Below are 23,593 nucleotides of genomic sequence, written 5' to 3' on the forward strand. Positions count from 1 at the left end.
AAAGTGTCCCTGCCTGTGGCAGGGGGTTGGAACAAGATGGGCTTTGCAGGCCCCTTGCAGCATTCTGTGAGTGTGACTGCTGTCCAGGGCTGTGCGGAGCAGCGCTGACCCCGATAATGGGGTTTAATGGATAAACCGAGGCTGTGCCCCTCATGCGGCCTCGGGGGCTGGACAGAGTTACCCGTGGTGAGAGGACGGGTGTTTTGGGGGGCCAGGCTGGACCCCCTGTAGATGGCACTCTCACACTGTGCGAGGGCAGCGCATCCCCCAGGAGCTGCTGCTGAGCGCTGTCGCTGCCTCCAGCCGGCTGCTGGCAGAGGGAGAACTTCCATTCACAGCCGCCTGCACAGCCCTCGCCAAGCACTGATGTTTCCGAGAGGGTCCTGACTGTGCTGGTGAAGGGCGGCCGTGTCCTGCCCCGATGGAGCTGCAGTTCATGGGGAAGCACAGGGATATGCTACGTGTGGCCTTGGGATGCACAGTCAGGTCTTGGGAACCAGAATTCCCAGCACTCATCTCCATCTGCGCTCTGTCCTGGGGCAGCTGAGTCACTGAGGGCATAATCACAGAATTGGTAGGGTTCAACAGCTTGGACATCATCCAACCGCCCTTCGAAGTCAGGGTCACCTAAAGCAGGTGACACTGAAACTTGTCCAGACGGGTTTTGGATACCTTCAGAGAGAGAAGGATTGATCAGATCAGTGCTAAAGCTTTGATGGGTGGCTGACCCCCAAATCTGCCCACCAGTAAGCTGCCAGCTTACTATTCTTTATATTATATAGATTTATATAATTTATAAATTAGCCCAGATTTATATAAGCAGGAGATTTATAAAGGAGATTTATAGCAATACCACAGAGCTCTGGGATCCCCTTGATCGAGAGCTGCTCCCTGGATGTCAGTTCATCCCAAAATCAGCAAAGGTGGCCCCAGACCAAATGTGAGCCCCAGACCCACTCCCTGGCATGATACTTTGAAACTTCTTGGCTTCACCCCATGTTTGTGAGCATGAGTTCCCACCACCCCACAGTCTGGAGCCTGTGCAGCACCTGGAAATCCTCCAGCCCTTGGCAGGGTCTGGCTGTGGAGTCAGGGGGTGACATTTTGGAGAGGCCCACCTCTGTTAAGGAGGAGGAAACAAGTCCCAACAAGGCGGACCTTCTGTAGAAGGTTGGAAATGAGCAGCTGCCTGTCCCGTGTGTGGGGTCGGGTCATGCCGGTCCTTGGCGTCAGAGACACGCTCGAGCAGCACTGCTGCCACTGTGAGTGTGGTTTGTGTTGCTGCAGCGCAGAGATGGTTCCTGACCACAAGTATGGCCGGGGACGTGTCTCGGATTCCAGAGCACACAGTCACTGATGCAGAGTGCCATCACCCCGTCGCTCTCTGCCTCGAGCAGGAGCCATCACCCTGCCAATGCTGGCCTCCTGCAGTGGCAACCAGCCTCACCCAGAGTCCACCTCTGCCTGCTTGGCAGCGGATCCCCGAGGGACGGAATGGCACGAAATCCTCACCAGGATTATATATCCTGCTAGACATATATATCCCCTGTGTGCCCGTGGTCATGGGCCAGCTGTGCAGCCCAACCCTGCTGGCCTGCATCTCTGCTCCTCCCAAGGGTTAACAGGACACCACAGCCCAGGCACTTGCAGAGCGGGGAGGGTTTCTGGCTGACCTTGGCTGGAAAGCAGCGGTGGCGTCGCTCAGCCCAGCCCCCCAAGCGTGGAGCCGGTGGCTGGAGCGCTCCCCAAGCCTGGGTGGAGGTAGATCCAGAGGAAACTCCACCTCCGCGGGAGCCAACCTGCTATTGCAGGAATTCCCAGAGAAATTCCCGCTTGGGGTGATCTGTCAACGGATCCATGAACTTTCTTTTACCTCTTGTGAAAGCAGCTACTTGAATGTGCTAAAAACAGAGCAGGGGCGAGTCTGTCAGGGAGAGGCTGGGAGGGGGCTTTTGCTGACCCCTGCACACCAAGAGACTCCCTGAAAGTCTCTGTATGTGGTGCCTGGCTGGCAGCTGTCCTTGGCAGGCAGATCTGGGAGAGACAGGAGAAGTTTCCTGCAAAATAAAACCCCACAAAATCTCACCTGTTTTTTTCATTGGGCTACTGTATTTCCCAAGCAACTCTCAGCAGATTTGAACACAGCGAATAGGCTGGATCAAGTTGGATGAGCTTTCCTTGCTTCCACAGTCCCCAGTAAATTCAAGTCATTTGGAGATCAGCCATCAAACCCCACCCTTTCTCTGCTCCCAACCACCAGGGTCTTGGTCTGGTTCACTTTTGGAAAAAGCATGATGAGAGGCACTCCTGGGCCTGCCTTGTCCATCCACCCACCACAAAACCCACAGGGAAGCTCTGATCTGAGGCACCCCCTTAACTTCAGGGGTGCTCAGGTCTCCAGGACTTCAGCCTTGGGTCACTGCTTGGAGGACTGAGTGTCCTGGGTGACACACTGGGCTCTGAGCTGGTAATGAGTGACCCCATCCAGAGAACAGCAGACAATCAGTAGCTGGCAGATGCTGAGGCAGGAGATGGGAGCAGCTGCCGTAAGCTTTGCCAGAGCAGGACTTATTTTGGGGAAGGGTTTTGATGTGTTTCCTCTCCTTTTCACCCTCAGGAGCGTGCCTTGGCTGGAGGGCTCCTGATTCTCATCCTCTAACCATGCACTTGTGTCAGCCCTGGAATGGAGGCAGGGATCTGCCTTCCACTCCTTGCTGTATATGTCTGATGTCTTTAATCTCCTAGTCCTGGGGACATTTGAGCCTGGAGCAGTCAACCCTCCATTCAAAACACTTAGGAAACCTGGAGAATGTGGTATGAATGGTGACTTCCATTTCTGTCTTACAGACCATCCTGTTTTCTCCTTTGAGGTGCCAAGGGACCTCTCCACACCTCCTCTTGTGGCACTTCCTAACACAACAGAAAGCATCATGGTTCCCAGGGGATATTTCAGGATCCACCCCTGCTCTTCTGGAAGAGCAGCCCACAGAGGCTCCATGTCCACCACTCCCTACATCCCCCCACTGCATCTGTCCTGGGGCTGCAGGTAAGAACCCGTGCCTGGGGACACTGCCATCTGGACCTCCTGGGACAAGTCCTACACCAGGAAAAGCTGCAGGATTTGGCTACAGTGGGCAGCAGCTGCAAGGGAAACGTGGCCAGGACCACCCTGTGTGTTAGCCCAGCCTCTGCCATCCTGAGAAATGGGGAGCATGGAAGGGAGGATGCAGAGGAGATGATGGTTCCCATGGGCCCTGCTCATCGTGAGTGCCAGGGTGGAGTTTGGACCTCCAGCTTTGCAGATGCTCTTCTGAGACACTTTGGATTTTCCCTAAACCTCTTCCTCCTAATGATTTTAATTATACTGGCTGCTGTTCAAAATAATAATGACAGGGAGAGGAATAAATGCTAAGCAGCAGCCTGTCACACTTCATGAGATGCCCCCAGGGGACACTGGGCCAGACAAGCAGCCAGGCCAGAGCCATGACAAGCAAGTGGGTGCAGGCTGTGATCCCACATCAGCCCCCAGCAATTTCTGGGGTCTGGGCTGGCCTGTGTGAGCGTGAGAGCCTGTGCAGACACTCAGGTCTCCTTTCTCTCCCCCTCTCTGTCTCCTTTTATTTGCCTCCATAAAACATAGGAAGTTCAAGCCATTCATTTTGCTATTTGTGTCTCCTTCCCCACGCCCCGGTTCCCTCCCTTGCCCCCTGCAGCCTCTCCTCTCACTGCTTGCCCAGCATCCTTGACCCCGAGAAGTCTGGTGTGTATGCACTTCCCTTTTGGCCCATGGAAAGCACCACTCTGAACTGGTGCCTTGATAAGTCTGCTGTGGGAAGGCAGGGGCTCCTGGGCTCCCACACAGGGCTTTCCCTTGTAGCATTTCCTATGCTGTCCCTGCTCACCCGTGCAATCCCCAGACCTGGACAGCGGGAAGCTCTCTGGACGGCAGTGCCCTCCGTGGCAGCAGGTCTGACCTCCTCGGGATCTCATGACTCGCTCTGTGTCAAAAGCCACAGTGTGTGGAAGGAGGCATCGTCCTGAGAAAGAGGAGGAAAATGATTGACTTCTCATGGGGTAACACGACACCTCTCAGTACAGCCACAGCAAAGGATTGCAAGGGGCTCGAACCCCCCAGCCCCTTCCTCTCAGTGCTTTTGCAAGCAGAGCTCTGATACTGACTCCCACAGAGCTCAGATCAACCGGACCTGTGTGCTGCCAGCAAAGGAGCAAGCGTGTGGCATTGCTGACAGGACTGGGGTCGAGACCTCAGAGGAGCTGGAGACGGGGATTGACTGGCAGAGAGGGAGGAAGGAGAGGCTCAGTGAGGAGGGCTGGAGCCTTTTCTCTGGAATAACCTCAGCAGTTCAGCCGTGCTTTGCCGGAGGGCGAAGGCAGCGCGTTCCCTCCTCACTGCCCTCATCGAGCAGAGCCAGGTCACCGCGGCTGTGCCGTGCCCTCTGCTCCCCGCAGCGATGGGAGCTCAGATAAGAACCTGCTCCCGCTTATCGCCCCATCAGTGCCTCCCTCTGCAGCGCTGCCCCAGCGCCGAGCACCGAGCCCTGATCTCATCAGCGGGCCGCACACTTGCAGCTCGAACAATAACCAACACAATTCCCAGAAATGCACAGCCTCCTGCTAAAGCCTCCCTGGGGGAAAGCATGCCAGCCGGCCTGTCGGCACCAGCACAGCCATCGCTGCCAGCCGCTGGCAAACGCAGCCTGCCCCGGCCCCAGCGCGGAGGCACCTCTGAGAAAACAAGGCTGGGATGGGATGGGTGGGGTGGGGGAAGAGGCCGAGCTCGAGTCCTTGGGGCCACCCATGAGCTCGCTGCCCTCGGGAAGTCCCTCTCCCTCTTGCTGTTTGTGACCAGGTGTCTTGCCCTGTCCCAGCCACCCTGCTGGCAGCCCCTGCCCGCTCTGAATGTCCGCTCAGTTCACAAAGGGGCCAAGATGCAAAGCTAAGCCCCAGCTGCCTGGCCTGGGAGGATTGAGGCAGGGCCATGGGCACTCCTCACCTCAGTGGGGACCTGCGGCCTGGAGAGGCTTTCCCACATCTCACAGCTTCCCTGTGTGTCAGTCCCTCAGAGCCTTTCCTGTCACATTTGAGTAATTGCTGTTTCCACTTCCAGATGGAATCTCTGGACACTGAAGCAGGCATGGATGCTCAAAGCAGGTATATACCCTGTCCCACCAAGCTGGAAGTGGGAGAGGACCAGCAGCTGGCATGGCCATCCTTTCTCCAAGCAATTCAATTCCTCTGGAGCTCACCAGCCTGCCTTCTCCTCACACAAGGCCAGATGTACCACCCAGGGAAGCAGCACAGTACAGCAGCAGAGCTGCCACTTCCAGACCTCACAGCGATGCAGCAGACACACCAAATCCCCATGCAAAAAGTGCAACGCCAGCATCATCCCAGAGCCCATATGAGCAAAGAGCAGCACCTGGAACGGCACCACGGTGCTCCCAGTGCAGGAGGATGAGCCTTGCAGTGTCCCAGGTGAAGGAGGACCTGCCTCCCAATGTCCCTGACACGAGGTGCATTGTTCATGAAAACACATGGGGAAGTCCAAGGAGGACAGACTCGCTGGCTGCGTTGGGCTTCCTGCCTCCTGGCCCCGGCTGCCGCCTGACATCATCGCTCCCGGTGGGAATGGCCACCCTGGCCCCACTCGGTCCCTGACATTAGCCAACAATTTCCTGACCTCCTGTCCGGCTTTTCAGCCTCCCACGGCCTCCCATGGTGGGCAGGCTTTTGTGCCTGAGATGATAGAAAGATGATAGATAGATAGATAGATAGATAGATAGATAGATAGATAGACAGATAGATGGATGATTGTCTCCTGCCACCATGGCACAACAGCTGACAAACCTGCATCCTCTTCCTCACTGCCATGGGCACAATAGAGGTGATGCTCCCCATCACTTCACCATCCACATCCAAGGGTGTGGGATTGCATGGGAGTGTGTGCTCTCCAAAAATGCCCCATTCAGACTGACAGGGGCCAGGAAGGCTGAGGAGAAGAAATGTGGGGGTGAGCAACACAGGTGTTGGAAGGATGCCTGTGAAACACGCAGATACTGCCTGGCCTCGGGGCACCAGCTCTGTGGAGGCACCCACCTTCTCCCCATCATCCTCAAATCTCCCCAAGTGACAGCAGGATCTGGGTACAGTATGTGCCACGTCACCCATCCACCCTGCAAACACTGGCTTTTCCAAATAAACAGACTTTTTAGTGAAAATGTGGAGGACTGTGCAAGCCTCAGGCTGTTGCTGCACAGCCTCTCTTGCCTTGCAGCCATGAGTTTTTCCCGGAGTGACTCCTCACGAGCAGAGCACAACCTTGGGCTGACGTGCTGCAAACCTGCCCTTGTCCAAACCCGCTGCCATCAGCACTTTGCTGCAGCTGCTTCCAGTGCTGCTCTAAGAGTTTTTCCTTGCAGCCTAAACCCCCACCTCTGGCTCCATCCTTCTGGCTCCAGCCCACTGGGGATGGAAGGTTTCTCCTTCCCGAATACAAATATAACTGTAATCTCCTAAACCCTGCTGTTGATCCCGACGGCATCCTCCTGTCCTGAGCTTTCCTACAGTGCCTTTTATACCGGTAATAGCACCAGGCTCCTTCTCCCATCATTGTTGACTCGACAATGAAAACTGTTTGTATTATTGTGTCCCCGAAGCTTTGCCAATAGCACATGTGTCCCGAGCTGATAGCAACAGGCTTTGGCAAGGCTGCAGCTCCATCAGATAAGAGCCTTTAACCTTATTTCTCCAGCTCGAGAGCTCCACGAAGGGCCATTCTGTCATGAGCCTTTCCTTATCCTTCCCCTGAGCTTGCAGATCCACGGGCTCCATGGGCCAAGAAGAGGGGTCGCTGGCAAAGGGCAGAGGTGGAGGTGTTCAGGGCAAGCAGCCTGGGAAACAGCCTCAGTTTGGGTGAGAGAAGAGCCCTGCGGGGAGATGGAAAGACAGAGCTGCTTTCCCAGGCAATTTAAGGGCCAAATGCACGGCCGTCCCTTGTCCCCTGCCTTCCTCAGGGACCCGCTCCACCCCGCCGTGCTCCACCTTGGCTCGGCTCCCGCACACAGCAGGAGCAAAGTGGAGGAGAAACGCTGGAGCCCGGAGGCCCTCGCACGCTCCCGGCTGGCCCGTGAACAAAGCCTTTCCCTTGGAGCCCTTCCCTGCCGCCTCCCTCCTGCCCCGGCCCCCTGCGCTCCACCAGCCACGGGGATCCCCGGCATCGGCACAGCCGTGGGGGTCCACAGCATCCTCCTCATCCCACCCTGCATCCCTGTGCCAAACCCCTCCATGAATGCTCCCAGCATCCCAGAACTCCGGCTCTGCTGCTGGGGGATTTCACTGCTGTTTTCCGAGCTGCAGCACAAAGGATGCTCTGAAATCAGAAAGCAAGGAAAACGCTGCTGCCTGTGGCAAGCTTTAAAATCTCATTTTTAGGCAAATTTATGGGAGGGGTGTTACAGTTCTTGGGGTTTTGAGCTGCAAATGTAGCACATCCCCTTCCTCTTTCCTCAATATCCCCAATGCAGCATCTAAATGAAAAGTTGTTCTGCTGGCAAGGAGGCAATGCTCTCAAATCCTTCTCTTTATTCTTGGTGTTATTATTGTAACTATTGTTATTATTATTATTATTATTATTATTATTATTATTATTATTATTCTCTCTGAGGATAGAAGCACTCTGTCAGAGATACATGCCTCCCATTTCTGGGGAGATTTTTGTCTCTAAAGGGTCTGAGGAGAGGCTGGGTTGCCCTATCCCCTGTACAAGACGTGGAAAAACTGTGGCATGGAGCCACAGCAGCATCTACCCCACTCTGAGCCAAAATTTCTCTCTTTCACATGAATTTCTCTGTCTGTGTGAGGTGAGGTTCTCTCAGCAACATCGTCATTCTTTCTGCTGGGTGTCAAAAGCCTTGGTGAAGCACAGAGGTGGCCATGCAATGGGGTAAGCTGCCAGCTTTGGTGAAGTTTGTCACTTCCAGGGATGCTGCAAAGGGCTCCCCTTCTTTCAGGGATGCTGTAGTGTTCCTCTTCCTCCAGGGATGCTGCAAAGGTCTGCTCCTCTTCCAGGACTGGTTGTGGTGATGCTCAGAAACCAGGAAGACATCTTCCTGTGAGGAAAACCCAGCCAGTGCATGGAAAAGGCAAGCAGAAAGCACTGGGCTGGGGGCTGCAGGGAAAGTGAGGAGAGAGGGGAAAGGAAAGAGGGGAAAGGGAAGAGGGGAGCATGGCACAGCCAGCAGCCATCTGCCATCTGCTGCTGCCCAGCGAGGTCATGCCTCATGCTGAGTTAAACCATGCCAGGAGCCACAGCAGCTCCTGAGACAGCAAACCATTCCTAGATGTAGATGTCCTGTGCTGCTGGATCAGTGAGAGAGAGGATGGGTGACCCTTCTGCTGCCAGCTGGGGGCTCGATGACCATGGTGGTGCCACCACCACTCTCTCACGTGAGCACAGAGCTTGGGAACGCACAGAGCAGAGAAGGGTGTATTCAAATGGGAGACTTCACTTTTCTTGGGGATCACATCATCTCCTGGGAGTCCCCAGGGCTAAGACCATGGACAGGGGCCATGCTGGAGCTGCAAATGGCTGTGGTCCTCATGGACATGTGTGGCTGCGCGGCCACAGATGGGCAGCTCCAACCCACCTCCCAAAAAATCCAGCTTGAGAAATACTTCTAATTGCAATTTTCCTTTCCTCAGCACCCGAAAGGAGGTCAGGCATCCTGAGGCAGCCAGCCTGGGCATGCAGAGGGAGCAGGATCCCGGTTCTTGGCTGCATCTCCTGCACAGACACCAGCAAGCAGTGTTTTCTGCCAACTCAAGCGATGGAAGCAGCAAATAACCCCGGCATGCCCAGGCTCTGCACAGCCCAACTGTCGGCCAGCTGCCTGTTCCTGGGAGGATGCAGTGCCACAGGCAGGGAGCATTTTCTTGCTATAATCAAGAAAAGAAATTGTGCGGATCGGAGCAGCTGAATGGCAGCCAAATCTGCTTCTCGGCGGCTTTTCTACACTCTGTATTCATGTATTTGGCATGAGTAGCTCTGCATTGAGGTAATTCATTAATGCTCAACCAAAAATGTGTTTATGGAAGTCTTGAAATAGTTGCTAGAAGTGTAAGACTTTCCTTCCTAAAAGCCTGGGTTCTCTCTGTGATGGGAACTGGGTATTAAAGCAATGAATGCTGCTGCAATCAGCTGCCAGGGAAGCAACTCCAGGCAGCGTGTGCCCTGCGCATTCCGGCATGCTCTGATCTCCTTGTGCTGAAGCCTTTCCTGGGATTTGGTGTCCATGAGTACTATGGGTAGGATTTGCAACAGTTCTGCTCATGCTTGGGGTGGGGAGACCTCACCTGAGGTTTCACAGAGAGCAGCTCAGGAAGCAAACAGGGCAATGTGGCTGGAAGTGCAGCCCCCCAAGCTGATGGTGGGACCAGAGAGTCAGCTGTGCCAGAAGGGGCTGTAGCAGAGCAAAAACAGGGGAAGGGGAGGCAGGACAGCCCTGGGGGGGCCCAAGGTCTCTGGCCATCGCCCAGTAGGTGCAGTGGCTGCACCCATGCGGAGCAAACAGCTTTTTTAGGTTAGCTGTGGGTTTTGCTGCTCACACAATGGATATCGCTGTTGTCGTTCCAGTTATAATCCTGTATAAACAAGGCTGACCTCTGGTTATTGAAAAGAGCTGAAAATAAAGACAACTTTCTCTGTTTCCTCAGATGCGGTGTCTGATTCCAGGCTTGGCCGACGCAGCCCACGCCGTGCTCCCGGCTCAGCTCCTGCAGCTGTTGGGGACCTGCAGCGCAGTTGGCAGCAGGGCAGAGTGGCAGTGAGCACCCAGGCAGAGAGCCACGGTGGCCCAGGACACCTTCCCGCTGTCCCTGAGGCCCTTCACTTGTCAGAGGGAGCTGGCAGCCAAAAAAAGAGAGCACATGAGCTGAGCTGGGCATTCCCTGGACTGGGAATGGCACAACCTCCCACTTTCCTCCAGTTGGGTGGGAGTCTGGGGTCACGGGAGATTTGTCACCCTTGTACAGGCATGTGGCTGCAGCCAGGATGCTCCTGAACCCCAGCTGCCTTGCTCGACACTTTCCAGCTTCACCTGACCCACTGAACTATTTGTGCCCGAGGAAACCGGGCGCTGAGCTGGGCCTTGGAGAAAGGGAGGCTCCAGTGAACACAGCATTTCCCAGCGGATGACTTCAGCCTCCCAGCAGGGCTCACAGACAGCCCCAGCCCTGAGTCCTTTGCTCTCCAGGAAGCGCCTTTCTTTGGGAAGCCTTTGTTCCAGCAAGGCTGGAGCAGCCCCAGCCCCAGGGGAGCCCACAGGAGCTGCAGGCACAGGGGCACCTCTCAGGGCACTGGGGGAGCTGCCAGCCTGGGCTGTGCTGCACAGGTCCCCCCATACTGTGTGAGGAACATCCCTACTTGCCGTGGCCAGCCGAGGATCCCCATCTCCTTTGGCAGGTGTGGGTGTAGGTCACATCCATCCCACCTGGCTGCACTGCTCTGGGTACATGACCAGTGTGGCCTAATAATAATTATTCACTATAATTAATAACAAATCTCTTCCTGTGAAATATCTCATTCATCCAGTTGGACATACAAAGGCACCAGCCACACACTGCTGGTAATTGCATGGTGATTAATCAATTAGTGGTGTGAACACATCTAGAGGCAAGGCTGGTCTGTGTGAGCAAGGGAAGGCAGTGCTGGGCACCAGAGGAGGGTGCACCACTTGTAGCCAGACCCAAGGACCCATTCTGCTTCTGCCCCTGCCCTGCACCCTCTGCAAAATGAGAATAAAAAGCAGTTTTCCCACCACAGCTTGGAGCCTGGCTACTGCTGTGCTGCAGGATCCTGCCAGCATCCACCTGCCACCTCTGTTACCTGGATGCAAATTCTGGGGACAAATCCCTTGGATCTGGTTGAACAGCCTCAGCCTGGGGCTCCTGCACCAACCCACAGGCAGCAGCAGCAGCAATAACCATCAGACTCAGCTGGGAACAGGCTCTTCCCTTCTTGCCATCCCCATCAACCCTTCTTTGAGTCCTCAAATCCCCGAGGCCCCTAGCGATGATCCAGGTGGTGCCACATCTATTTTTAGCTGACTGGGAGCTCGGCATTGGACCTGGGAGAAATAATCGGGAGTGGGAGGGCTGGGAGCAGGGAGGGAAAATGCCTTTGTGCTGGGGAGCAGAGGAGGCCCGTCCCGCCGTGCTTCCTCTGCTAGGTGTGGTGCTGGGCTGAGCGGGATGCTAAGAAGGGAAGCCAGGGGCCGGGGTGGGGTCAGCCAGCTGCCAGCTCAATAAAACCTGGGGAGGGAATAAAAAAAAAATAAATTAAAAAATACACAACTCCCAAGGCTGTGTGCTCTACTGGGGTCCAGCTTGCCTGATTCCAAAGCCAGCGAGGAGGGTGTGGGGAGAGGTCACTCGGCTGGCACACACCGATCCTGGCTCTGCCTAGGGATGCCCAGAACTTCCTCCCTGCATGCAGCTGCAGATGTGGCTGCTGAGGAGCCAGGGGGTCACCAGCACCCCATGTCCCAGCCCTGTGGGCAGCAGGGTGAGAGGAGGGCTTTATCCCCCTCCCAGGAAAGCTGAGCCAGGCACAGATCCTGCAACTTCACCCCACACCTGGGTGAGGGACCTTTCACTCCCTGGAGTGAAGCTCTGTGGTGCTGGCTGTGGGAGAGGGAGGGGAGCAAGGTGGGGTGGCATTGCTCTGGAAGGCAGGCTCCTCCCGGGCTGGCCTGGGGACATTTTGGGTGCTTTGCACCCAGGCATTTCTGCATACAGGCATTTTTATGTGCTTTGCATACTGCTCCATCCCCCTCCAAACTCTCCTTCCCCTTTCTCCTTTGCCTCCTCCAAAACCATGCCACACTCCATGGCTCTTCATCTCATTTTTTCTATTTGTTTCCTTTTTTGCAATTTTTAATTTTCTTTTCCTTTTTTCTTAATGATTCCCTAATGATGCAGAACCAACAGCAAATGCCCTGTAAGACCAGGTTTGCAGACCCAGTGCAAGGCTGGGTTTCATGCGAGCTTGAGGGTCGAAGTGCCCAGCTTTGCTCCATGGTCAGGAGTCCTCAAACTATCCCATTGTAGCAGGGACAGCTGCACCACCCTCATCTCTGCCCCCTGCAACAGGGAGAGCATCCTGAGCCCCCTGGTTATCCCATGTGGAAGAAGCCCAGCCCTGGAGTGGCTGCACAGAGCAAGTGTGGAGGACATGAGGCTCTGCCTCCCCTGCGGAGGGTTTGTCCCAGTTTTAAACATCATTCCAGGGCTGGGAAAGCCAGCTGTCCCCACTCCCACCCTGCTGCAGCTCATCCCCAGCACATCCCAAATGCCAGCTGGTGCCACCAGGCCCAACCCCTGCTCCAGGGCAGCTCTGAGCACACCTGGAGGATTCTGCCAGGGCCATGGAGGAGGCCATAGAGAGGATGTGATCAGGAAAAGCACCACGTGCTTGGCTGAAGCCTGGGAGAAGGGGAATTTCCCCACCAGCTGCCCAGGCTGACTGCCCCAAAGGCTGCTCACTACACTCCACAGACAGCCACAGGCCCCTGCTTGAGAGTCCCCAGATCCCCCAGCACCCACCTTCCTTCTCCCAGGGCAGGGGCAGAGAGCCAAAGCCTCCAGGGGCTCTGCGGTGGATGGCAGCAGGGACTGCATCTCCAGCAAAGCAGTGCTCCAGCTCCCTCTGGATGGGGGAGAGAGGAGAGGACACTCCTTGCAGCTGTGTGGGCTCTCCTGTGGACTGGTGCTGATTTGCACTTTCAAAATTTTAATAAGAAGCTCCAGAAACATGAAGGAAATCTCACCCAAAACCTCTGTCGCTCCTGGTTGATGACTGAAGAATAAGTGAGACACGATTTTTTTAAATTATTTTTTTTTAGAGGCCTTTGTTTTGTTTAGGGTTAACAGCAGATCGGCTTGTCCAAATCACTTCCAGACACACAGAAACCATGGCATGCAATACCCCACGGCTGTGAGAGGCTGGAGCTGGGCTCTTGCGCAACCCAGTGCCCCAAGTCTTCCTAACGCTGAGGTTCACATTTCAGGCTGGGGTCTAGGGCATGTCCACAGCCAGAGAGGGCCTGGGGGCAGGAACCCGGAGCTGGGACATCTCTTTCAAGTCCGCCGGGTCGCCCCGGGGATGTCAGGGGGCAGGCAGAGTGCGCCAGCCGATCTCCTTGGTTGCAGATGGGTCCCGCAGAGCTCGTAACTCCCAGTGCCAAGGGCAGGAAGGACCTTCAGACCACCTAGCCCGGCCCTTGGCGCTGCAAATCTCTGCTGGATGGCAGCCAAGCGAGCGGAGCCGTGACCTGGTGGCAGGGGACAGCTGCTTTGCTGTGGCTGGCGATGGCAGCGTGCTGTGGGTGCCCAGCCATGCCCAAGGACGCAGCGATGGCACAGCCGTGCCAGCCCCTGCAGCCTGGGTTTAGCCACCATCACCTGGCCGGCACCGCACCCCCCATTCCTCCACAGACCCTGGAAAACACAATGCTTTTCATGTAAACAGCACTTAAGGAGCAGTTTCTTTGCCCGACAGTGAAATTCCCACAGAAAATTGCCGGGGGGAGAGGGCTCACCCCTGCCTTCACCCCAGGGCTGCTCCCAGCCCCGGATGGGGAACGCTGGCCAAAACACACACACGGAGTCAGCCGTAAGAAAAATAAACGCTGAGCCCTGAACATCCCTGTGCTCCTGCACACGGCAGGGAAAGCTGAACGCTTCCCTGCCTCGGCACCGCGGGTGGTGGGGGGCGAGGGCAGGGCACAGGGAGCAGAGAAAGGGGGCTTGCAAAGAGGAGAGGAACAAAAAAAAAAAAAAAAAAAAGAAAGAAAAAAAAAAAAGAATGACAGAGAGAAAGGAAAAGAAAGAAAGAAAGCAAGAAAGCAAGAAAAAAAAAAAAAAAAAAAAGAAAAGAAAGAAAAAGAGAAAAATTTAAAAACCCTCCTCCTTGGACAGAAGGGAACGGGGCAGCAGCTTCCACACCGGTCCCAGCTCGACCCTCCCCGGGTGGCTCTTCCTGCTGGTGCCTGGGGACGCCCCCCTTCCCTCCTTCCCTCCTCCCCCTCATCTCCTCCTTCTCCTCCTCCCCCTCATCTCCTCCTCCTCTCCCTCTCCTCCTCCTTCTCCTCCTCCCCTCGCCCCGCTGATTGGTCCACCCCGGCTATATTTTGCCCCTTCCAGCCCAGCATCATCCCAAAAGTTTTTTTTTGGGGGGAAAGGGGGGAAAAAATAAAAAAAAGATAGGGGAAAAAAAAAAAGAAAAGAAACCAAAACAAACGCAGGAGAGCTCGAGTCCCCCGAAGGCAGGCGAGGGAGGCGAACTGCGGGCGGCTGCTCGGCGGTGCTGGACCCGGTGGGACGCGGCAGGAATCCCGATTCTCTCTCCGGCACCCGGTCGGGTCGGACACAAAGTGCTGTCCAGCTGGAATGAATATATCTGAGTCTAACTACTGCCGAGAGGAGATATCGCAACCCCGGGGCGACTGTTCATGGGTCACCGCCGCCGTGCCGGCCGCTGAGCCCGGGCTCGCCTTCCCGCGCCCCCCGGGAGCCGCCTCCCCCTCCAGCCGCACGCCCAGCCCCGAGCCCGGCTTCGCCTTCGGCCCCGGCCCCGGCGGCGCGGCCCCCGGAGCGGCCCCCAGCCGCACGCCCAGCCCCGAGCCGGGCTATGGATACAGCCCCCCGGCCGGCCGCCCCGAGGGCAAGGCCGCCGAGGACTCCCGCATCCGCCGGCCCATGAACGCCTTCATGGTCTGGGCGAAGGATGAGCGCAAGCGGCTGGCGCAGCAGAACCCCGACCTGCACAACGCCGTGCTCAGCAAGATGCTGGGTGAGCGGGAGGGGAGCGGGAGGAGGGCTGGGGGCTCGGGGATGCGGGTGCGGGGCTGGGGATGCGGGAGTATGGAGATAGGGATGCGGGGATGCTGGGGATGCGGGCTGCAAGAGTACAGGGCTGCGGGATGCAGGCTTACAGAGCTAGGGACATGGGGATGCGGGGCTGGGGATCCAGGCTGCAAGAGTACAGGGCTGTGGGATGGGGAGGATATCGAGCTGAGGAGACAGGGATGTGGGAGTACAGGGCTGGGAATACAGGAATACAGAGCTACAGGTCTGGGGATGTGGGCTGCAAGAGTGCAGGGCTGCAGGATGCAGTGGTACAGGGCTCAGGAGGTGGGGGTACAGGGCTGGGGGTGTTGGGATAGTTTGGTTTGGTTCTGATAGTCCAAGGCAGTGGGATGCAGGGATACAGAGCTGGAGATGCGAACTGCTGGGGGACAGGGATTTGGGATGTGCACTGTGAGTGTCCAGGACTGTGGGATGCAGACTGCACAGATACAAGGCAGCGAGCTGTAGAATGCAGGGATATGGGGCTCTGCTAGCCAGACTCCAAGGGTGCAGGACTGCGGGATGCAGAGTGCAAGAATATGAGGGTGCAGGGACTGGGGTACAAGGATGGGGTGCAGTGGGATACAGAGCTGGGGAGTGCAGGGCTGCACAGTTAAAGAGCTGTGGGACACAAGCTTTAGGGATTTGGGATGCAGGGCTACCAGTTGCAGGTTACAGGGATGCGAGCTGTAAGGATGCAGGACTGGATCAAGGGCTGTGGGATGTGGTGTTACAGGATGTGGGAATATGGGGCTGTGGGATATGAGGATGTGAAGATACAAGATACTTGTACACAAGATGCAGGGAAACAGGGCTGCAGGATGCAGAGATACAGGGCTGAGGGGTACACAGCTGCAGGGATGCAGGATATGGGAATACAGGCTGCAGGATGCGGGATGCACAACCATAGGATGCGGGATGTGGGAACACGGGAAGCAGGATATGGGTAAATGGAGCTGCAGGATGCGGGACTACGGGAAGCAGGATATGGGCAGACAGAGCAGCAGGATGCAGAGACACGGGGCTGCGGGGTGTGGGGATGTGGGATTCAGGATATGGTGCTGTGAGTTTTTGGGACGGGTGATTTGGTCTGCAGAGGTGCAGGCTATGGATGTGAAATGCAGGGAAGCAGGATGTGGACTGTACCAAGGGGCAGTGGGAGGCAGAATCCCCAGCCCTGGCAGAGGGGTTCCCATTCCACGTACCCCCATTCTCCCACCACTGAAGTGCTGAGCACTGCCCGAACCTTCTTCTGAGACAAGGCTTGGGAACCCATTCCCCAACCTTTCCTGGTGCCAGCAGTGAGACCCTGATCAGGTGTCAAGCCATCTGCAGGAGCCCTTCATCCCTGGGCTGCCTCTTCCTGCGTGTCCCCATGTCGTGGCCAGTGCCGGGTGGCTGAGCCACTCTCACAGAGCTTCTCTTTCCTCTTCCAGGCCAATCGTGGAAAGCGCTGAGCGCCAGCGACAAGCGTCCCTTCGTGGAAGAGGCAGAGCGACTGCGAATCCAGCATCTCCAGGATCACCCCAACTACAAATACCGCCCAAGGAGAAAGAAGCAAGCCAAGAAAATCAAGAGGATGGAACCCAATATCCTCCTGCATAACCTTTCCCAGCCTTGCAGTGACAACTTCAGCATGAGTCACCATGGCGGCAGCCAGCCGGGCCACCCCCAGCCTCCCCCACTTAACCACTTCAGAGAACTCCACTCCATGGGGTCGGATATTGAAAACTATGGCTTGCCAACTCCTGAGATGTCTCCCTTGGATGTCTTGGAACAGACCGAGCCGGCGTTTTTCCCTCCGCACATGCAGGATGACTGCAACATGATGCCCTTTCGCGGCTACCACCACCATCACCAGATGGAGTTTCCCCAGGAGAAGTGCATGGGGCGGGACGTGGCCGTGCCCTACACGCAGACCCCCTCACACTTGGCCGACGCCATGAGGACTCCCCATCCCTCCAGCCTTTACTACAACCAGATGTGCTCGGGAACTCAGAACGGGCTTTCAGCCCACCTGGGCCAGCTGTCGCCCCCGCCTGAAGCCCACCACATGGAGAGCGTGGATCACTTGAACCAAACCGAGCTCTGGACAGATGTTGACCGCAACGAGTTTGACCAGTATTTGAACATGAGCAGGACTCGTCCCGAAGCCTCGGGCCTCCCTTACCATGTCTCCCTGTCCAAAGTGACTCCTAGAAGCATCTCCTGCGAGGAGAGCAGTTTGATATCCGCCCTGTCCGATGCCAGCAGTGCTGTTTACTATAGCCCCTGCATCACCGGTTAGGTTGATCCCACCATCCAATGCGCGCACCAGGAGAGCCCCGACTCTCCTCTAAAAACAAAAAGCCATCCTCCTTTAACCACGAGCTCCATCATATTTAGAGTATCTCATTAAATGCATCGCTTTCTTGTTTGTTCTTTTTTATTTTGATTTTTTTTTTTAATTTTTTTTAGAGACAGACCATGCTGAACTCACTGATATACCGTATAACTATATAACACAGATAGACGCCTTTCCCCGCCGTGCTCCCCGCTCCAGCCCTCGGCAGGGCACATCTCCAGCTCCCACCAGCTCCAAGGGGCATTTTCAAGCCATTTCCAGTAAATCCTGCCTGAAACAATGACACCAGGATGAGCCAAAGTGTGACCTGTCCCCAGTATTTTACCCAAGGACAGGCAAACTTTTAGGGGGAAAAAGCTTTTAGAAAGACTTTGCCGGGGCTGTTAAAGAGTCGGCGCCCATTAGGGGTGGGCTTTAGGACAGTTTTTACTGTATTCTCAGCAATATATTTTAATTGGGCAACAAAACTATATTTTTACTAAGCATTTTTATATATAAAATGGTATTTAATGTCTTTTGGGGTTTTTTTATTAGACTTTTTAAAAAGAAATCAAGGGATATCCATGAGATCTAAAGCATTTATGTAGCAAAGCTGGATTTAAAGAAAAAAAACGGAAGGGGGGAAAAAAGGAGATATTTTGTGAAAAGGGAATGATAATGTAAATATTGAGGAACAACTGACTGGAATTTTGTACAAAAGAAAAATATGACTGCAAACACTTTTATTGTCTAGAACTGTATGGAGAGCAAACTGTTTTATTCTGGTTAATTATTAAAACATCTTCATATAATTGTTCCCATCTTGTGTGCTTGTTGTGTGAACACATATTTTCCGCAAATACATGTTGTCCCAACCATTTCCAGATTTTTGTATCCGTTGATTAATGTTTTGACAACCTGGCAAATGTATTAATTTCCAAGCTGCTGCCCGCCCGCCCCGTCAGCCGCCTCGGGCTCCGCGAGCACGGCTCTGCCCGGCTCAGCACGGGATGGTGGCTTGGGATGGGATAGGATGGGATGGGATTCTGGCAGCAGCCCCACAGCACCGTGCCGTGCCACCCAGAGATGCTCCCAGCAGTAAAAGCAGCTGTTCTCAGATTAAAATATAATAAAACATGTGATATCCTCCTCCAAATCGAGCCTTGGTGTGGTCATTGTTTTGGCAGGCTGGCAGCGCATCAATACGTGGTCCCCATGGCTCACCCTGTTTTCCCATGAAACCCCCCAAAAATATAGCCAGGCTGCTCCAATGCTTTCTCTCCAGTCCTCGGAGATGGAAGAAAACTCCTTGTACCAGAGCCTTTCTTCCTCCTGGCCTTCACTGGCTGCTTCCTGGCTCCAGCAGCGGCGGTCTTGCCGAGCCGTCACCATGCCCAGCCGGATCCTGCTCGGAGCTGCTGGTGCTTTGCCGGAGCTTCATCCCCCTCCTGTGAATCACTGTATGATTTACAGGGAGCTTTTTTGTTCAGTTTGAAAAGGAGGAACAACAATCTGTTACTTAAAACCCGGTGGCATCCGTTCCTTGAGCACCAAGTGATTTAAACCAGGCTGATATCGCCAAAAAAGGCTGTTTAAAAAAAATAATTTGAAAAAATTGAATAGAAGAAGAGGTTTTTTTGTTGTTGTTGTTGGCAAAGAATTGCCTTTTAGGGGAAATGGATATTTAACAAATGACATTAATTTTCAAGCTTCTCCTAAATTAAATTCACATTAGTGTTAACAGGACTCAATCCTGACTCACTTTTTTTTGTTGTTGTTGAATGTGAAGCGCTAATAAACGGGACCACTCCGGGGGCTGGCGACGCGTTCCCATGGAACGCCACAAAGGCGCTTCATTGTCTTTCCATATACAGTATGTAAAAAGGGGGAATACATGGAAAAATGACCTCACTACCTACACGGGAGGGCTGGCGGGCGCCCGGCGGGTGCCAGAACCCGCGCTGCAGCAAACAAACACAACACCAAATGAGAAGCATCCTGTGCCGCCGCCGATGACTATGAAAGGAAGCAGCCGGCTATGGGCTCCATCCCACTCCGCTCCCCGAAGCGGCCTGGGAGGAAGGAGATGAGGGAGGGGAGAGAAGAAGAAAGCCCTGAGTTATTTTCCAGCCCCCAGCTTCCAGGTACCTTCCAGGCATGGATGCGGTCACTTCCTGCGGTTCAAAGCAGCGGTGAGCAGGCCGGTCCTCGCCCAGCTGCCCCTCCATGCCGGGCAGAGCCGCTGTCCATCACATCGTGGAAACATGAAGTCACTTTTCTGCAGAAGAAATTCCCTTTTTTCCCCATGGTTCAGACTGTGCCAGCTCACTGTGGTTTTTGAATTGAAGGAGGAAGGTCAATCTAGATTAGATATGAGAAGTCTTTAGAATGAGGGTGGTGATGCACTGGCACAGGTTTCTGGAGAAGCTGCAGATGCCCTGTTCCTGGAAGTGTCCAAGGCCAGGTTGGATTGGGCTTGGAGCAACCTGGTCTAATGGAAAGTGTCCCTGCCCATGGCAAATGGTTAGCACTGGATGACTCTTAAGGTCCTTTCCATCCCAAACCACACTTTGGTTTATGCCCCAGAAAGCTGCTGTGGGGCTACAGCAGGTACTGAAAGCTGAAATGGATGCTCATTCCCATCCATAACTGCACCACCTTAAAGACACAACCACTGTGAAAGCCCCAGCTTGCTGGCCAGCCCTACCCCAGGTCTCAGGGAAACAAAAGAGAAGGGAAAGGAGAGAGGAAAAAAAAACCAGAGTAGATATCAGCAGGCAGAAAGACCTGTGCCAGGCTCCAAAAGATGCCACCTCCTACTATCCCTTGGTGTTCCACACAGCCCTTTTCATCCAAACTCACTGTTTTGACATCAGCTTTATCAAGAAGTGTCCCAAACCAACCTGGTTTGTGCTGGTTCCTTGATGAGATTTAACCACACCACTTCTTTTACATAATATTTTCATAATTTTAAATCTTGTTTCATATCTTATATATACATTCTATATTAATCTGTATTTTTATACACTAGAATTTATTTTTATATTTATATATATTTGTATATTTATATATACATGTATCTATATATGTATGTATATACCTATATGTATACATATGTATTTATATATATATATATTTATATTTGTATATTTAATATACAAAATATATTTTGTATATATTTATGTTCAATATTGTATATGTTACATATATATATATATATATATATTATTTTAATCTTTCCCCTCCCTCTGTCCCTGTACAGCTGCTCGGGGGCCAGGAAATCATCTCCCAGTGTTTTCTTTCACTGCATGCCGGTGGCTCAGGTGTGACGTGGGACTGGAAATGGCTGGAGCTGACATAGTTTGGGGATGATTTCACTGCCGTTATGGCTCAGGCTGGGGCTGTTACTGCACAGCCCCTTCCGATTTTTATGACTTAATCTCTCCAAAGCTCAAGGCCGGATGGTTTTGGGCCTGGGAGGAGGAGCAAGGGGCTTTTAGCAGGTCGTTACTTCAGAAATATGGAGAAGGTACTTGACAGGTAAATGGAAAACCTGACAGGCCATCCTGCCGGCTTTCCCAGGATGCAGGGAGAGGGGGAGGTGATGCCAGGAACTACCTGGGCTTTAAGGGCAGGTGGCATCTGCTCTGTGTCCCCTGGGGGTGCGGGGCAGTGGATTCTACCCACGTGTGACTGTGTGTGTGCGCCCCATCACATCCATGTGCAAACCTGCACGTGCGCAAGCACTGGTGTGATGGGCGTGTGCAAGCACCCATGTGTACCTGCAGCACTGCATGCATCCATGTTCACACCCATCCCTGTGTGCATTATCCGTGTGTGCAGGCATCTGTGTGTGTGTGTGTGCATCCCTGCATATCCGTGTGCCTGCATCTGGGTGGGCTGTGTGTGTGCATGCGTGTAGCCATGCGTGTGCACCTCTGCACAGGAGTGTGCTGCTCCTTTTTGTGCATCTTTTTTGTTGTCCCTCTGTGTGTCTGAGCCTGCACACGCATCCATGTGTCGCTCTGTGTGTATCCATGCGTGCATCCCTCTGTGGATATGTCTGTGCACACACATGGAGGTGCATCTGTGTGTGTGCATCTCCATGTATGCACCCCTCCGTGTGCACGTGTGTTTGTCCATGTCCATATCCATGGATATCCATGGCTATCCATATGCACAACCCATGTGTGTGTGTGTGTTCTGCTGGAGGTTCACAGATCAGCTTTATAGACGTTCTGGATTTTTTACAGCGTTACGGAGCGCTCGATGACATCACCCATCCAAATATTAAAACCTCATGTGCCTGCCAGCCTGGCCCGGCAGCGTTCGGCTCCAGGCTCGCTGTTCCCACTGCCGAGGCCGTGGCACATCCAGGGGCAAGCGGGATGAGCAAGGTGGCAAGAGGCAGCTCCAGGGCAGCCCCAGCCATCCCAGCCCAGAGCTCACTGTCAGGGTGAGAACACTGACACAACAACCTTGATGAAGTCATCCTGGCTGGGATGAACAGGGAATTATAGCCTCTTGATCCCTGTATTTTGGGTGTTTGGCATGGGGGCATCTCTGGGTGAAGGAACAAGCTGCCGGTGCTGGTTCCCCACTGTGGCACCAGGCAGCTGCTCTAGACCAAAGTGGTGGAATTTATATTTTTCCCTCTCTTCCAGAAAAGAAAACAAAAAAAATCACCCAAATCTGTTTGTGGGAAACAGCTCCAAAACATTTCCTGACTCGAGAAAAAGTGCATTGGAAAAAAAAAAAAACTTTCCAGGTTTTTTTTTTTAGACAGGAGGCAAAACCTTTGGAGAGGTAATGGCATTCTGTGGTGGGAGGTTAACCAAAGGGAAAAGGTTGAAATGCAAAGCAAGGTTTCAAAAGTTCCCAGAACAACTTTTCCTGGTCAAGCAGAAGCAAAGTTCTCAAGCCTTCCCTAACTTTCTTCTCTGCAGCTCAGTTTGGGAAAGGAAATGTTTGGAAATCTCAGTTCTCCTTGCAGACAGGAAAGGCCCCGTTTCCTCTGCGCCATGCCCAGAGCTGCTGGGCAGCAGGAACACTTGGGTGAGGCTGGGTGCCCCCCCAGCTCTGCTCCTGGCAGCAGGAATCCTCTGCAGGCAGGGGAGGGCAGCTGCCTGCAGGGAACAGGAGCTGGGGTGTCATAAACATTACAGGTTTTGCAAAAGAAAAGAAAAGCCAACAAGGAGTGCTTAATGTGCCCTGGGAAATCTGTGCAGCCTGAAATGCTTTAGCACTTTTCTTGCTGTGAAATTCAGCCTCTACATCCCTTGTGGAGCTTTTGTTGTCCCTCCACAGCTCCCAGCGTTGCCCCCACCAGTCCTCACATTCCTTCCCCTGCCTTAGAGCCACCACAAGCCCCTGGACCCCCAGTCCCCAGCCCCACACCAACATCTGCTCACCCAGCACCATGCTGGGGTCCCCATAAAGAGGATAGGTCCCTGTGAAGGAGGTAGGTTTAGGCTTCATTGTGTGAACCATGAGGGATTTTGGGGGCTCCTTCTCCTCACTGGCTCTGAGCTGACTGAGCCCCACAACATCTGTCAGAACCACTTTGTCCTTCTCTTCTGAGGTGATTCAGCAATGCTGTGGTGTACCAGGAGGCCAAAGGGTCATGGAAGGGTTGGGACTGTTCTCCAGAAGTCACCTAGTCCAATCCAACACAACCCAACACAGCCCACACAGCATGACCTAACCCAACCCACCCAGTGCACCTAAAGCAACACAACCCAACCCAGCTCAGCACAACCCAGCATAACCCAACCCAAACCAACCCAACCCAAACCAACCCAACCCAACCCAACCCAACCCAACCCAACCCAGCCCAGCACAACCCAGCACAACCCAACCCAAACCAACCCAACCCAACCCAGCCCAGCACAACCCAGCATAACCCGACCCAAACCAACCCAACCCAACCCAACCCAAACCAAACCAACCCAACCCAACCCACTCAATCCAATGTAACCTATCTCAAGGACCCAGTCAACCTGTCCCAACATAACCCAACACAACCCAACCAGCCTAACTCAGCTTCCTATGCAAGTCCTAAAGCAAGTCTCCCCATCGCCTCCCTCGCAGCCAAGCTCAACCCTTCCGGGATGTTGCAGTGGTTTTGGTGGAAGCCTCTCCCTCCTCCTGTGCTCAGCAGCCCAGGGAGGTTGATCCCTTCAGGGAACTGAATCACGTCCCCCCCACCGTCGTGGGAGCGTCACAGAGCGTCTGAAGCTCGTCAGGAGAGTCAGGCCAGGCCGCGCGGGGCCGTTCTGGGAAGCCATCCAGCCATCCGCTGGAGAGAGGAGTCTGCCTAAAAATGCCTCCGCTGGCTCCTCTCCA

General features: G+C 54.2%; 1 protein-coding gene across 1 annotated transcript; it reads left to right on the plus strand.

Annotated features, from left to right (window-relative positions):
• Positions 1-14,287: 14,287 nt before the first annotated feature.
• On the plus strand, positions 14,288-18,404 carry SOX18 (SRY-box transcription factor 18). Its single transcript, XM_023939817.2, has 2 exons — positions 14,288-14,869; positions 16,362-18,404. Exons 1-2 carry the CDS (start codon positions 14,467-14,469, stop codon positions 17,210-17,212), a joined length of 1,254 nt encoding a protein of 417 aa, XP_023795585.2. The 5' UTR covers positions 14,288-14,466; the 3' UTR covers positions 17,213-18,404.
• Positions 18,405-23,593: the final 5,189 nt, after the last annotated feature.

Source organism: Cyanistes caeruleus, chromosome 16, assembly GCF_971803275.1.
Source record: "Cyanistes caeruleus chromosome 16, bCyaCae1.hap1.1, whole genome shotgun sequence".
Taxonomy (NCBI): domain Eukaryota; kingdom Metazoa; phylum Chordata; class Aves; order Passeriformes; family Paridae; genus Cyanistes; species Cyanistes caeruleus.